General features: G+C 43.8%; 1 protein-coding gene across 1 annotated transcript in view; it reads left to right on the top strand.

Annotated features, from left to right (window-relative positions):
• Positions 1-15,256, top strand: part of C2H10orf67 (chromosome 2 C10orf67 homolog) — a 215,422-nt gene that overhangs the window by 17,493 nt on the left and 182,673 nt on the right. Inside the window, exon 3 of the mRNA XM_033932886.1 lies at positions 6,600-6,743. Coding sequence (XP_033788777.1) covers positions 6,600-6,743 — 144 coding nt within the window. The remainder of the gene's footprint in view (positions 1-6,599; positions 6,744-15,256) is intronic.

Genomic DNA, 15,256 nt, shown 5'->3' with positions numbered 1-15,256 from the left:
GTATAATATTGAAATATTATGGCAGCTGTTCATGTTTATAAATAGTTATTTTGGTAATAAAAAGAGCCTGATTTTATCTCGGTAAATTTTGTGCATGCAATGTCATTCCTGCTAGAGAGTTGCACGGGGACAGAAATCCCACCCGTCCCCACCCGTCCTCGCGAGGAATCCCCTCCGTCCCCACCCGTCCCCGTGAGGAATCCCTCCGTCCCCACCCGTCCCCGCGAGGAATCCCCTCCGTCCCCACCCGTCCCTATAAACTTCAGAAATAGTTATTTCATTTAATTATGCTACTGAATTAAAGGCTCTGGTAGAAACCCATTTACAAATAAGCAAAAAGACTTTATTAATTTGAAAATATTAATTGGGAACAATACATACTTTGTAAATGGGTTTCTACCAGAGCCTCTAATGTTTATAAATTTTTATCAACACAACTAATATACTACTTTATCCTGAAGCAAAAAAAAAAGAAATAGAATTCTTTTCCTACCTTTGTTGCCTGGTTTCTGCTTTCCTCATGTTCTCATTCAATTCCTTCCATCCACTGTCTCTCTTCCTTCTGCATCTTCCATTTGCTCTGTTACTGTGCCTCTCCCTTTCTTCCCCCAAATTGGTCTGGCACCCATCTTCTTCTCTCCGCTCCCCCCATAGTCTGGCATCTCTGTCTTCTTCCCTGCCAGCGTCTTCTCCCCACTCTCTCTTCCCCATTTTCTTTCAGCGTCCTTCTCCCCCCTCTGTCTTCCACATGTGCTTTCAGTGTCCTTCTCCCCCTTCTGCTTCCCCATGTCCTTTCAGCGTCCTTCTCCCTCTCTGTCTTCCCCATGGCCTTTCAGTGTCCTTCTCCACCCCCCTGTTCTTTTATCGTCCTTCTCCACCCCTTTGTCTTCCCCATGTGCTTTCAGCATCCTTCTCCCCCCTCTGTCTTCCACAAGTGCTTTCAGAGTCCTTCCCCCCCGCCCTTCAGCGTCCTTCTCCACCCCTTTGTCTTCCCCATGTGCTTTCAGCGTCCTTCTCCCTCCTCTGTCTTCCACAAGTACTTTCAGAGTCCTTCCCCCCCCCCCCCGCCCGTCTTCCCCATGGCCTTTCAGTGTCCTTCTCCACCGTCTTCAGTGCTTTCAGCGTCCTTCTCCCCCCTCCTTCTCTACTGCCCCGGGTGCAGCACAGCCGGCCAGGTCCCCTTACTTTTGTGGCGCTTCCCCGACCGACCGACCGACCGACAACAGCCCCGGTCCGACAAACCTCCCTACCCTTAACCGCGAATCTAAATTACCTTCTTACAGCTGCTGTAAGAAGGTAATTTAGATTCGCGGCTACAGGGCAGGGAGGATTGTTAGACCGGGGCTGTTGTCGGTCGGTCGGGGAACTGCCACAAAAGTAAGGGGACCTGGCCGGCTGTGCTGCAACCCGGGCGGACCGCCCCCCCTCCCTTGGTAGCCACTCACTCGAACCGCGAGGCTACTCTCCTTCTCCTTACTTGCCCTGCCTGCAGCACAGAGCCGAACGGAAGTCTTCCCGACATCAGCGCTGACGTCGGAGGGAGGGAGGGCTTTGTTTAAGTCCTCCCTCCCCTCCGACGTAAGCGCTGACGTCGGGAAGACTTCCGTTCGGCTCTGTGCTGCAAGCAGAGCAGGTAGAGAGAAGAAGAGCCGCGCGACTGAGTACATCCAGCCCCACAGGAACCCCGCGACCCTCGAAGGCGTCCCCACGGGATCCCTGCGACCCTAGGGGGCGTCCCCACAGGATTCCCGTGACCCTAGGGGGCGTCCCTACGGGATCCCCGTGACCCGAAGGGATTCCCGTCATCCCCGTTCCCGTGCAGCTCTCTAATTCCTGCACAATATTTAGCTGATCATGGGAGGATAAATTTTAAACTACTTAGTAAGGAGATAACCACTAATAATCTGTGATAACTATCAAAAATACTAATTAATCACAGCTCTAATAAACTTTAATTCTTAATATCTAGTGAAGTGCTCAGACCATAACCAATGATTCAGTGATAAGACCAAACCGAGGTTAGCAAGGAGACCATCATCGCCTTCACTGTCCTCCTAACCATCCATAATACAACAATCAATCTCCAATGTAATAGAAAATAAGCGTAACTTATCTGGATTGGATGGATTAGTAGTTGTTGCTAAACCTCAGTAAAATTACGTGCCTCGGTTTGGTGTTATCACTGAATCATTTGTTATGGTCTGAGCACTTCACTAGATATTAAGAATTAAAGTTTATTAGAGCTAGGATAAATTTTAACCATAAAGATGTGTACAGGTAACTTCAGAAGATGCTTACTAAAGCGAGGCAAAATACTGCAACATGAGCTGGATCAAACACCCAAATTTAGAATCCAAAGCTCACTGGGAAAACACATCTACCACCTACAAAGCCGCCATCCTAGAAGCAAAGAAAGCCTACTACTCTCATTTCCTACAGAAAGTCCCAGCCAGATCCAAACAACTGTTTGGCCTTACGAACCAACTCTTCACCAACGCCCACGAAAAAAAACAACACAGCAACCCAACTGAACTTGATAGTGAAACTCCCTCAGACTTCTTCCAGTCCAAGGTACAAATCATTCGCAATAATCTTGACACTGCCACCAGCACCAATCCCCCACCAGCATACCCCCAACCCAACCCCAATACTCTGTCCTCTGCCACTCTATCCCAACTTCACATGGCCACTCATCCTGAGATTCTTGAAACCCTGATAACTCAAGCCCTCCGGCACCATCCTCAACCCCTGCCCATCCAGCCTCTTACTATCCACAGAAGACGCCATGGCAGAATCTATCCTCCCCATCATTAATTCCTCCCTCTCCACGGGGACAGTACCTACACAGCCTCAACTACCACGACCCCATCTTCCCAGCCCTCCGCACAGAGCACTGGCTTCTGATCAACCAACGCTGTGCATTCAAGGCCCTGGTAATAGCACATAAAAGAATTTATGCCACCACCCCAGCTTACATAGGATCCAAGCTAACCCTATACATCCCCAGCCACCTCCTCCGCTCTGAAATGGAGAAATGCCTATGCATCCCGCCAGGAAGGTCTCTCCTGTCAGAAACTGCCCGCAAATGCTCCTACAGCCACTTCATCCCCCAACTCTGGAACCAACTCCCTCCGCAAATTAGATTACAGAACTCATTGATGACCTTCCAGAAAGCTGTGAAGACCATCCTCTTCAACTAAAATTCCAACTGCATTCTACCCCCATCCCCCCTTAAATTCCCCCTTCCTTCTGCACTCACTTCTCCATTCTTAACCTATACTTAAATTGCTGTATAGTCTTTGTACTGTCCAAATGTATTCCACTGTGAATGTTTGCTTGTAACCCGTTCTAAGCTACTGGGAGGAAGGGATTGAAATCGAATTAAATAAATAAATAAATAAACAAATAAACATGGAAGAGTTACCATGGAATTTACTAATATATGGTACCTGAATACCTCAGGCTAATAAATCATGTGAAATATTTCCATTCATAGACAGAATTTCTAGTGCAAAAGGCATATGACCAGCGAGTTGAACTTCCCTAGTCGCAAGTTTGTATAGAAGGCATCATCTACATTTTTCAGCTCCTCCTTTTCTGACACTGCTCTGTTTTCCTCAGTTCATCCTTTCTTTGTTCTGTTCTTTGGTTTTTTTATTTTTGATATTTTTTGTTACCGTTTTAGAGACTTTCAGATGCCTAGGAGCAGCTTCGCCATGGCGGAGACACACACACTTTCGTTGGTGTCAAGGATTCATAGGACCGCAGATTGGACTTGGCACTCAAAAGACAGTTTGAAGTGCTGGCATTAGGCTGAAAGTGGCAGAGGCAATCTCATTTGTGGCCCATATCTGTCATACTCTCCTGTGTCAGACTCCAACAGAGGAGGAGGACACTTGTCAGTCTTACATTGCTAGCTGTCAACATTTTCTATTGACCTAATCTAATGTCAGCAAAGGCTTATGGGAAATTATATTAAACAGATCTGATCTGGAGCATGTCAGTGCAGACCTTAAAAGCTCTTGCACAGAATCCACATACATTAAGGCCTAGATTCTGTAAAGGATGTCTAAATTTAGGTGTCCAAATAAAGTGGATAATAAGCTCAATTAAGAACTTTAACAAGCATTAATTTGAACTTAGATGTCTAAAGGCTGGATGTGATTCTACAAATAGGCGTCCACAATTTCGGTGACATCCATTGGAAAAAGCTGCGCCAAAAAAATAGGCATGGGCATAGTGTAGATATGATGTGATGTGGGAGTGGCTTCAATTTGGATGTCCATTTACAGAATTGTATGCTGCTCAGCGCACAAACGCATCTACCTAACGCCTAAAATGTAGGCGTTGCAAAACCAGGTCAACTTTTGAATATGAGCTGGGGTCTAGGTAGATGCGAGTTAAGTGGCCATGGCTTAGGCATCACTTAGGCGTCTGTTTATAAGTGAACGGGACTTATTTTGCGTTTTAGAAGACTCCAGGTTGATATTAAGCTCAAAATAGGTTTAATAATTCATTACTTAAGCCAAGCACATAATATACAGTATATAATTTTTTTCATGTACTTTGAGGAACATTGAGGCCAAAAGAGGAATTGGACAAGTGTTTGATATTTATCCTAGAGAAATTACTACTTGTAAATCAAGAGGATATAAGCTTGGCTTTGGAAATGATATGCAATTTACTATCTGAGTGTGTATGGTGCAATGGTTAACCTTAGCACCCTGAAGTTGTTGGTTGGAATCCCACTCTGCTCCCTGTAACAGAAGCAAAATAAAAAAAGAAGGATTAAAAGATCAATAAAATATACGTTAATAGTGGTGCCAGCATTTCACTGCATATAATTTTAATGAAAAACAGCATAAAATCGCCATTCTAATGATGTCATAATAATGAGATGCGATAAAGTTATAAATATTGTGTAGTTGTCTATGTGACGCCTAAAAGGTAATCCTGTAAAGAATGTCTAACTATTTAGACGCGTCCATGCATTATAGAATTGCAATCAGCTGGACATCTAAACCACGCCTAAAGTTAGACGTCCTTTACATAATCTAGCCCTTAGTATCCAGACAGACTGGATTGTTTATCATGAAGATATGCTACTTGAATGGGACAAAGAAGCCAGACAGACTAATTCTATTTACCATTTCTATAAGTGTCACCTTCCTTATCAGGAAGCAGTAGCAGAGAGAAAGCTTCTGGGTTGCTGAAGGCAGCATGTTTACATCACACACACTGCCATCAGCCTGAAAAGTTACAGCAATTGCTACTGGGAAGAACAGCGAGCAAGCACTAGATCCTAAGGGGGGAGGGATGTGTGTGATTAGCATGGGGAGGGTAAGAGAGGTGCTGGACCATGGGGATGGGGAGGAAAGGGAAGGGATGATGCTTAGACCTCCATGGGAAGAAAGGGAAAGGAAGGGGCAGATAGAGATGCCATACCACAGGAGGGGGGAGGGAAGGAGAGAGATGCCAGATCAGAGGATGGGGGAGGAGGGTATGAAGAAGAGAGAGATGCCAGACTAGGGAATGGAAGGAGGAGGGAGAGATTCCAGACTAAGGAAGGGAAAGGGAAAGACAGAGAGATGCCAGACCACAAAGATGGGAGGAGGGAAAGGAAGGAGGGGTGAAATATGCTAGACTGTGGGAAGGAGAGGATAAATATCCCAGACCATAAGGGGGGGAAGACAGATGTCAGTCCATAGGAGAGGGAAAGAGAGGGATGAGATAGTACACAGAGATGGAGGGAAAGGGAGAGAGGGAGGACATGGTGCACAGGGATGGGAGGGGTGGGGAAGAGAGATGGAAGAAATGCTGTTTATGGATAGAGGAGAATAGGGGAGAAAAAGAGGGAGAAGGTGGCACACATGGATGGTGGGGAAAGGCAGAGAGAGGAAGGAGATAGTGTACATGGATAGATGGGTAGGGAAGACATGGAGAAGTAGATAAATTTGAGGAAGAAGCAGAAAAATGGAAGAAAATTGAATGTTAAAAGTTAATGCAAAAAGTGGATGTAGGGCAGAAAGTGAAGAAGAGAAAAACAGGAAATGTATAAGAAGGCCCTGGAAACACAGTTAAGAGCACAGACAGAAGGAAGTTCAACCAGAGACTAGGAAAATGAGTAGAAAAATAAAATCACCAGATAACAAAGATAGGAAAAATAAAAGGTGGCCCATCCAGCTACAGACTTCTGATTACAGAATCTGTAACTTCTCCCAGTCAGAGCTGTCTCAGGATTACTGAGAACCTGTGTAGCACTGGAAGCCTAAAAAATGGATAAAACCCCCAAGATAAGAAAGTCAGAAATAAAACAGATGAAAAGGCACCTTTTCAACTTGCTTGCAGAAGGGAAAACTGTGGAAATAGGGCACTGCCCAGTGGCACAAGGAGGCAGAGCCAAAAAAGTAGATGATGCCTTCTGCATCCCTTGCGGGTTTGGGAAAGGAACCTATGTGCCAGGCTTGTGTTTTTATATTGGAAAGAAGATTTTCCAGGTAAGAACCTAATCTTTCCATATTAATATAAATAAATATGTAAATGTGAAGAATATAATAATAAGTTAAATAATTTATCATTTGGATTTCATGAATCTTTAGGCTTTCAACTCCCTCAGGAAAGATTTCTTGATGTATAAAAACATCATTAAAGGAGAGTATGAGGAAAATATAGAAAAACATGTTTCAAATCTCTGGAGACATATAAATGAGACAGCACAGAGCATTGAAGCTAATCACAAAAAGGTATTCCATTTGATCTGTAACATGTGTATCATTTTTTTTCTGGTAGCCATATCATTTTAATCATGTTATACTCAATTTTTTACAGTTCTAGGAGTGTTTTAATGGGTGACTATGTGGAGATATTATTTGTTGGCCATTGTTTTTTTAATGTAATCAGAATAATGCACTTTTATCTGTTTTTGTTCGCTCATTTAAATTTATACATGAGGAGCCTTCATAAGCTTATAAGATGCCTGTACCTGTTTATTGCACCAAACAGAGGGTAATTCTATAAAGAGTCACCTAGATTTTGATGGTATGCCCATACATAATTTCTGGTGTTCTATGTGAACATATATATAAACAAATTAACAATTTCCAACTATTCACTACAGTAAAACCTTGGTTTGCAAGCATACTGTAATTTGTTCTGGAAACATGCTTGTAATCGAAAACACTTGTATATCAAAGCAAATTTCCCCATAAGAAATAATGGAAACTCAGACGATTTGTTCCACAACCCAAATACTTTAATACAAAATACTGTACTATACTGTATAAAGTAAAAATATATACAGTAAAACAAATTAACCTGCACTTTACTTTTGAAAAGAATCGTTGCTGGTGTGAGGGAGATGCGAGAGACATACCTCGTTCATGCTTCTCGATGATTTCTTTCTTAACTTCCACTGTAATCATCTCCTTCTTATCGCCTTCCTTTTCATCCTTATTCTTCATAGGGGCCATTGTTGAGTACAGTTACAGTACTGTACAGAACAGTCACTACACTCCCGCAGCGTCAGAAAGAGAAGAACCATCGGCTCAGTTGTGATGATGTGACACGCGTATACTGTATGTACTTGTATTGCAAGACCTTGCTCATTTATCAAGTTAAAATTTAATAAAACGTTTTGCTCATCTTGCAAAACACTCGCACACCAATTTACTTGCAATCCAAGGTTTTACTGTATTTTATAAGTACTTCAGCAGTATTCAGTGGTGTGTACTTTGCAGGTGCAAGTTCACATATCTTACTATCTCACTTTGTATTCTACAGCCCTATAAGACAAACCAGAAACTGCTATCTTTTTGCATACCCAAGTATTACCAATTGTAAATACAAAACCTTCCTGGATAGAACGTTTGCGTACCAAGCAAACAAACAACAACACTGGCTAGACAACTACATTAATAAAGCTAGACTGACGTACAATGCTTTTAGAAAACACATAAAAACTGCCTTATTCGATAGATATATCAACTAAACAAAACACTTTTTTCTTGATTCGTTTTTCCCAATAGGCCCCCTCTGAAATTCTAATCAAACTGTATTTTGTAATTCGGGACCTTTCATCTAATATGTCCCTTCTAAAAATTCCTAGCAAACTGTATATTGTAATTTTCATTATATTTTTTTTTTGTAATTTTGCGACTTTTTCCTAACAGGTCCTCTCTGAAAATTCTTAACAAACTGAATATTGTAATTTTCGCTGTATGTTTTTTTTGTAATTTCGCGACCTTTTCCTAACAGATCCTCTCTGAAAATTCTTAACAAACTGTATATTGTAATTTTCACTGTATGTTTGTAATTCGTGACCTTTTCCAAACAGGTCCTTCGAAAATTTCTTAGCAAACTACATTTTTATCTTTTTGCTTTCTTAAAATTCCTGTTACTCTGTATTTTCCTCTGACTATCTGCATATTGTAACTCACTGAATGTCCAGCTCTCTTGAATGTAAACCACCTAGAAGTCGCAAGATTGTGGCAGTATAGAAGAATAAAGTTATTATTATTATTATTATTATTATTATAAGCATGGTGCTAGTTTGTGTATACAGTAGATCAAAAAATATTTAATCTTTTTGCATATTTTCACATTCTAGTTGGGCAGACACTATTCCTGAACCTGTGGGTAGTCGATCCCTTCTTGTGAGAAAACTTGTAGGGAGCTTCATTGACATTCTTTTGCTCCATGGCAAGAGCCTGTCTTTTCTGCTCGTGTTTATTTTCAATTAAATTTGGTCTTTTATGCTAACTGTTTGCGAGGCTTTTCGGTGCTACAGAGGATCCCTGTGTGGAAGAGCACAGACTGAGGTTGAAAGTCTACTTCCAAGGGGCAGACTGCTTTGCAGTGCACCCACATGGACAGCCTGCACTAATAGTTTAGGGGCTCAGGGACTGTTCGCTTGGGAGCATGGCTTGCCCCACGTTCGTCTGCATTGGGCTTGAGCGCAGGCTGAGTGACTCAGTGGTGGGTTTTCCAGGATTAGGGCCGACTGTTTTCTTCCCCCCATTTCTGTGCACAAGGTCCAGTGGGGGTTGAGGTCTCCTGCCATTTTGTTGGGTTTGAGAGGCAGAGTCTGAAGACACAAGTAATCTGGATTCCAGGCTTGTTGAGGCACACGTTCTCCCTGTAAGCTGTTTGCAGCTTCTACACTTGCAGCTCCCAGCACACAACATGGCACAGTGAGTAACAGGTTAACAACCTGGTAAACAAAATTGGGGTGGGGGATTTCTAAAAGCAAATTTTTTAGTTTCTGGGGTGAGAGTTAGGTTCCCCCACCTCTAAGATACCAAAATCACTAGTGTTTGGTCCCCAATGTAGCTCCACCGAGCCGTTTTTGGTGTTAAAATTTCTGCCGCAGTGGCCATCTTGGATTTCCCAATTTAAAAATAAAAGCCTTTATCTGCCTCAAAACGCCTCACCTCAGTTTTGCTTAAAAACGGGTGTGATCAGGATACCTTAGATTGATTCCAAGTTTGTGATGGATGGCCATCTGAGGATCGTCTATGCTCCACATGCCAGACAGTGCATGAGGGAAAGTGGGAGCCACTGGCTTAGTTTCCTTTGGTCCCTTGGGGAGGGGGGTGTTAGTACCCAGTTTGTGTGAATACCAGGGAAAAATTCCAGCTTTGAGCCAGGGAACAGCGCATATATGTCCCCGGTGAAGTGCTGCCACAAAACCCCAGAAAGGAGCTCGTGAGCATCTGCCTAGATGTCCTGGTCAGATTTCTCCCTGAATTCATCAGTATGAATTTTGAAGCTTACATGATTAAGAAGGGCTGCATGGAACCCTCGAGGATCGCAGCCCTGCTGGTGCCGGGGGACCCCCCCTCCCCCCCCAAGAGTGCAATTCCCTAGCAACAGTGCCATGTGCAAGATGGGGAGGTTCAGTCTGAAGAAGATTGGGATGAAGTGGGCTCTATTTCAGTGCCTTTACTCTCCCAGTCAGGGTCCTCTTTATCAGGAGATATTGCTTCTTCTCTATGAAGGCCAGATCCAGATCAGGTGGAAGCCCCTGATCTCTGGGAGGACCCGACTGTGCACAGGTTGTTTAAGCCTTCAGCACTTTTGGAGGTGATCACGGAATCCCTCCAGGAATTAAAGATAGAGGAGACTCCATAGTCCTCTGCTACATTATGCTTGCTTATGAGCACAAAGGCACAGACCATCTGTTTTCACTCTCATTAAGACTTTACTAAAATGCTCATGGATCATTGGTGGCCAAAGCCATGGCAAAGCTCTATCCAATGGATGCTGAATTTAACCAGCTCTTTGTTCCTCTGAAAGTGGAATCACTGATGGCACAGGTTACAAAGTCTCCCTCCCTTCCCAGTAAAAGCAGCATGGTATTAAAAGATGCCCAGGATTGCAGGCTAGATTTTGTTCAAGAGAAACTCTTTGAGGCTGCAATCTCAGGTTTAAAAGCAACTATGAGGTATCTTTTGTAGCCCAGGCTTGCAACTCCAAGTGCTCCCACAATCTGGAAACAATTGTTGGGCGGGATCTCCAGTTTTTGATATCTGGAGTGGAGTCTGGAATGGCTTATGTGGCTGATGCTCTGTATGACCATTTCAAAGTCTTAAGCAAAATGCTTATTCCATTTCTGCCCACAGGATACTGTGGATCAGATAGTGGGTGGTGGATTCCTCCTCCAAGGCAACCTTGAGTAAATTACCATTTAAGAGACATTTGCTCTTTGGTAAAGAACTGAATGATCTTATGGATAGTGTACAGGATTACAAGCTGAAATTTTTACTGGATAGCAGACCTCAAGCCCCTAGGAGATCAGGTTGTGGTATTTTTCAGGCCACCAGTTCTCGGGAAGGCCTTCGGAACAGAGATTCTTTCAAAGCTCCAGACATAGATTTGGGGGGGGAGGAGAAGCAGGCCCCCCCCAATCTTCAGGATCCTGCTCTGCCACAACTCCCAAGAAGCAGTTATGACACCAAGCCATCAGCCGAGCTTCCTCGCATCGGAAGAAGGTTGTCAGCCTATTGGGGAGTGTGGGCGGAGATCACTACAGATCTCTGGGTGCTGGACATTATACAGGAGGGTTACAAGCTTGAGTTCTTTCTTCCCCTCCCTAGACTCTGGCTGGGATGCTGGAAAAAGCAGCCAAAGTCTGAGCAACAGTTAAGATTGCTGGATCTGAAAGCCATAGAGCTCATACCTGAGAAAAACTTGTGCTTCGGTAGATTCTCGGTATTCTTCATAGTGCCCAAGAAAGGCTCAGATGGCTGAAGGTTGATTCTAGACCTCAAAGCAGTGAATGTGGACCTCAAGATACTCTGTTTCCAAATGGAAATGATGTGATCGGTGATTGTGTCAGTGGTGCTGGGAGAATTTCTTGCCTTCTTGGATTTGACAGAGGCCTATCTGCATTTCCCCATTTTTCCAAGGCATAGGAAGTTTTTGTGATCCCATGTGCTGGAACAACACTTCCAGTTCATGGCCTTGCACTTTGGGCTGCTACAGCCCTTTACCAAAGTAATGGTGGTTGTTGCAGGACACCTGTGCATTGCGGGTATACAAGTATTTCTGTACCTGGACGATTAGCTAATAAGAGCCCGGTCTGAATCCAAAAGCAGTTGTGGTTCACAGAGTGATTCAGCTACAGCAGAAGCTGGGCTGGGTGGTCATCTTTCGGAAAAGCTACCTGGAGCTGACGCAGATCTTGGAGTATCAGGGAGTTCAGTTTGACACAAGGGAAAACAAAGTGTTCTTTCCGGAAGCCTGCAGAGAAAAGCTTCTGCATCAGATATGGGAGTTTCTGAATGAGACTACTTTGATGAGATGGCTTTATTTGCAGGTGCTGGGATCAATGCTATGACCATGAACGTAGTTCCCAGGACCTGGGCACAATTGCGTCTGCTCCAGGATGCACTCCTCTCTCAATGGTGCCCACAGAGGGATGCGCTCCACCAGCAGCTGCCTTGGACAGCGGAAGCTCGTCACAATCTAGCCTGGTGGTTGGAGCACCAGTCTCTCACCAGAGGAATTCCCCTTCGCATCTCTGCATGGGTTATACTGATGATGGAAGCCAGTTTATATGGCTGGGGGGCACACTGGGAGGGATGCTTAGGTTTAGGGATGCTCTGGTTTAGGGATGCTTGTCCCTTTCCCAGAGGAAGTAGTTGATCAACTGCTTGGAACTTTGAGCCATCAGGCATTTGGGAGTGCACTTCAGAGCAAAGCAGTATGAGTTTTCTTAGACAACACAACAGTAGCCTATGCCAATTGCCAGGGGAGCACCAAGAGTACTGCTCTATGCTTGGATGCCCAGATGCTGTTTTGATGGGTGGAGTTTAATCTTTTGGCATTCTCAGTGGTACATATGATAGGAGTGGACGATGTGCAAGCAGATTTCCTCAGCCGGAAGATACTGGATCCTGGGGAGTGGTCACTATCTCAGGAAGCCTTCACCTGCATTGTGAATTGGTGGAAGCACCCAACATTCAATCATATGGCATCAGCAGCCAATAAGAAGGCAGCCTCATTCTTGTCGAAGATACGAGCCAAGAAGTGAAGCCCTGGATGCCCTAGTGCAATCCTGGCCAAAAGCAGGTCTTATGCCTTCCTTCTGTGGCCCATGATAGGCAGACTTCTGCTCAGAATAATGGCGCACCAGGGGCTTGTGATTCAAGTAGTACCAGACTGGCCGAGGCGATTGTGGTATACAGACCTGGTCCATCTATAAAGGAATCAATGTCTCAGACTTCCATGTCCTCTCTGGCTGCTCACTCAGGGCCCAATTGCCCTGCGAGATTCAAAACACTTTGGTCTTATGGCATGGCTCTTGAGTGCATAGCGTTAGTGCATAAAGGCTATTCAGATGGAGTGTTATCCACCCTTCTAAGTTGTAGGAAGAAGGCAACTATAGTAGTATATGTGAAAGCCTGAAAGTGCTTCCAGGCTTGGTGTGCTCAGAAGAGGGAGGACCTGAGCTCGGCAACAATCTCTATGGTTCTTGATTTTCTGCAGGAAGGTCTGGAAAAAGGCCTAGCAGTCGACTCCATGAAAGTTCAAATTGTGGGGCTCTCCTGTTTGTGCCAAGGATTAATAAGAGCACCATAGCTGCACAACCATATGTGATCAGGTTTTTGAAGGGTGCATTGTGCCTCCGTCCTCCGATGTGACAGCCTTTTTCATTATGGAGTCTTAATCTGGTCCTCTAGGCGTTGGCTAGAGTGCCCTCCGAATCTCTGGAGCAAGCTTTTCTGATGGATCTCACCATCAAGACTGTGTTTTTGGTGGTGATTACCTCAACTCAACGAATGTTGGAGCTATCAACTTTGTCAGGTGTAGGGACGCCATTCTACCATTCTGAAACAGGGCGAAATCGGCACACTGATTTCACCACCCCTGTGAAAGAATCATGAGCCCCTGTGAAGAATTATGAATTATTCCCATTCCCTTTCCCTTCTTGCCATACAGCCATTCTAAGTATAGGAACATGCTAGCATCTTGTCACAAGACTTTTGTCACATATTAACCTGACACACATTTACCCTTATTCCTTATCTTGTATAAGCATCCCTTATATGGGCAACAAACAGACTTTGCCTACAGCTTAAGGCTAAGGAGCATGCATTATAACCTTTGGACTGTCACATGCTTATCTTATTTGAGCTGTCCTTATTTGGTAAGGACATCAGCTGACAGGCATTGCATATGTGCAAAGACTCAGGCCCTGTCTACATGTTAATCAGGCCCTTGTCTAAGTGCTGAGTTGGAGGATGATCACGAGGTAATCACGAGGTAAAAGCATGTACCTATCTTTGTATCCACCAATGTAAAACCATGTACCAATCATGAGATATGTAAACGAGGGAGTTACTATGATGTCATTATCTTAGAAGCATAATAAATAGGGACTCGGAGCTAGCCCTTACTAGCACCTCCTCCTGTTTCTAAGACTGTGTGTGTGTGTGTTTCCTTTGTGGCATTCCTACAGTCAGGCAGAGATCCTTTCCTCAGAATTTTGGATTCAGGTATGATCTTAGGCACAATCCCATCTTTCTTACCGAGAGTGGTTTCCTGTTTCCACATCAATCAAGAAATATGCTTGCCTGCCCTCATGCCCTTGGGATCAAGAAAGAGTAATCCGGTGTTGAAATTGTTGAATGTGCACAGACCTTTACTGTGGTATCTAGAGGTTACAAATGAATTTCGATTGTCAGACCATCTGTTTGTATTGGTGTGGCTGCCCATAAAGACCAACCAGCCTCAAAAGCAACCATTTCCAGATGGATCCATATGGCCATTTCTTCAGCCTATATCGGAAGTGGAAAACCTCTGCCTATATCCATGAAGGCACACTCCACTAAAAGCATAGCTTCTGCTTGGGCGAAATCTTTGGTGGTGTCCCTGGAAGAAATCTGTAGAGCGGCCACTTGGTCTTCTCTCCATATGTTCACAAAGTTTTATGGAGTCGACATGGTGGCCAAACAGGACTCTGCATTTGGATCTTCAGTTCTGACAGTAGGCTCATCTGTCCCACCCTAAACTCGGGGGACTGCTTTGATACATCCCAACAATACAAAAAAATCCCACCATGCATTGTACAGAATGTGAATCAAAGGAAGTCAAGGATATCAGAAACCCACTTGGTGGTTGTTAAATAAACCTTAGCCAAGACTGACAAGGTTCCACGTTTCATTCATTGATCCTCAAAACCTCCTCTCACTTATCTATTAAATCTTTTGCTGTGTTAAAAAGTTTTTTTAAAATTATATACTCTTCTTAAAATCTCTCATCTTTAGAGAAATACCTTATTTTCTGGCATTTATCAGAAATTACATTAGTAGCAAAAGAGAAAATCTTAAAAGTTGCAGGCCTAAGAAAGAGCACTGCAGCTATTAAGATATGCAGTACTATTTGTGAATCCTTGAAAAAGCCATTAGAGCTGCCAAAACGGGTCCTGTCAGGTTTTGACTGCCTGCAATTTTTAAGATAGGTGTTCTTAGGAAGATAATAAACCCGAACAAATGGGGGTACAGATTGTTCCAGTATGTTTAAGATCTCTATGAAGTACTTCTTTAGCATTTCTAATGTACCGGAACAATCTACATCCCCATTTGTTCGGATTTATTATCTTCCTAAAAAAAAAAGATCAACAACAACTTGAAAGTGAAAATCAACAAGAGACCCCCACTAGACGTTTCAAATTTTATTGGAAGCTTCTGATGCTTCTCTTTCTTCTCCAGCTACACTTTTGTTGACTGTAGCTTTACTACCAGATAAAGTATGG

The sequence above is a fragment of the Geotrypetes seraphini genome, chromosome 2 (assembly GCF_902459505.1).
Source record: "Geotrypetes seraphini chromosome 2, aGeoSer1.1, whole genome shotgun sequence".
Classification (NCBI taxonomy): domain Eukaryota; kingdom Metazoa; phylum Chordata; class Amphibia; order Gymnophiona; family Dermophiidae; genus Geotrypetes; species Geotrypetes seraphini.
Note: the sequence above shows the minus strand (reverse complement) of the source record. Positions and strands in the feature narration are given on the sequence as shown.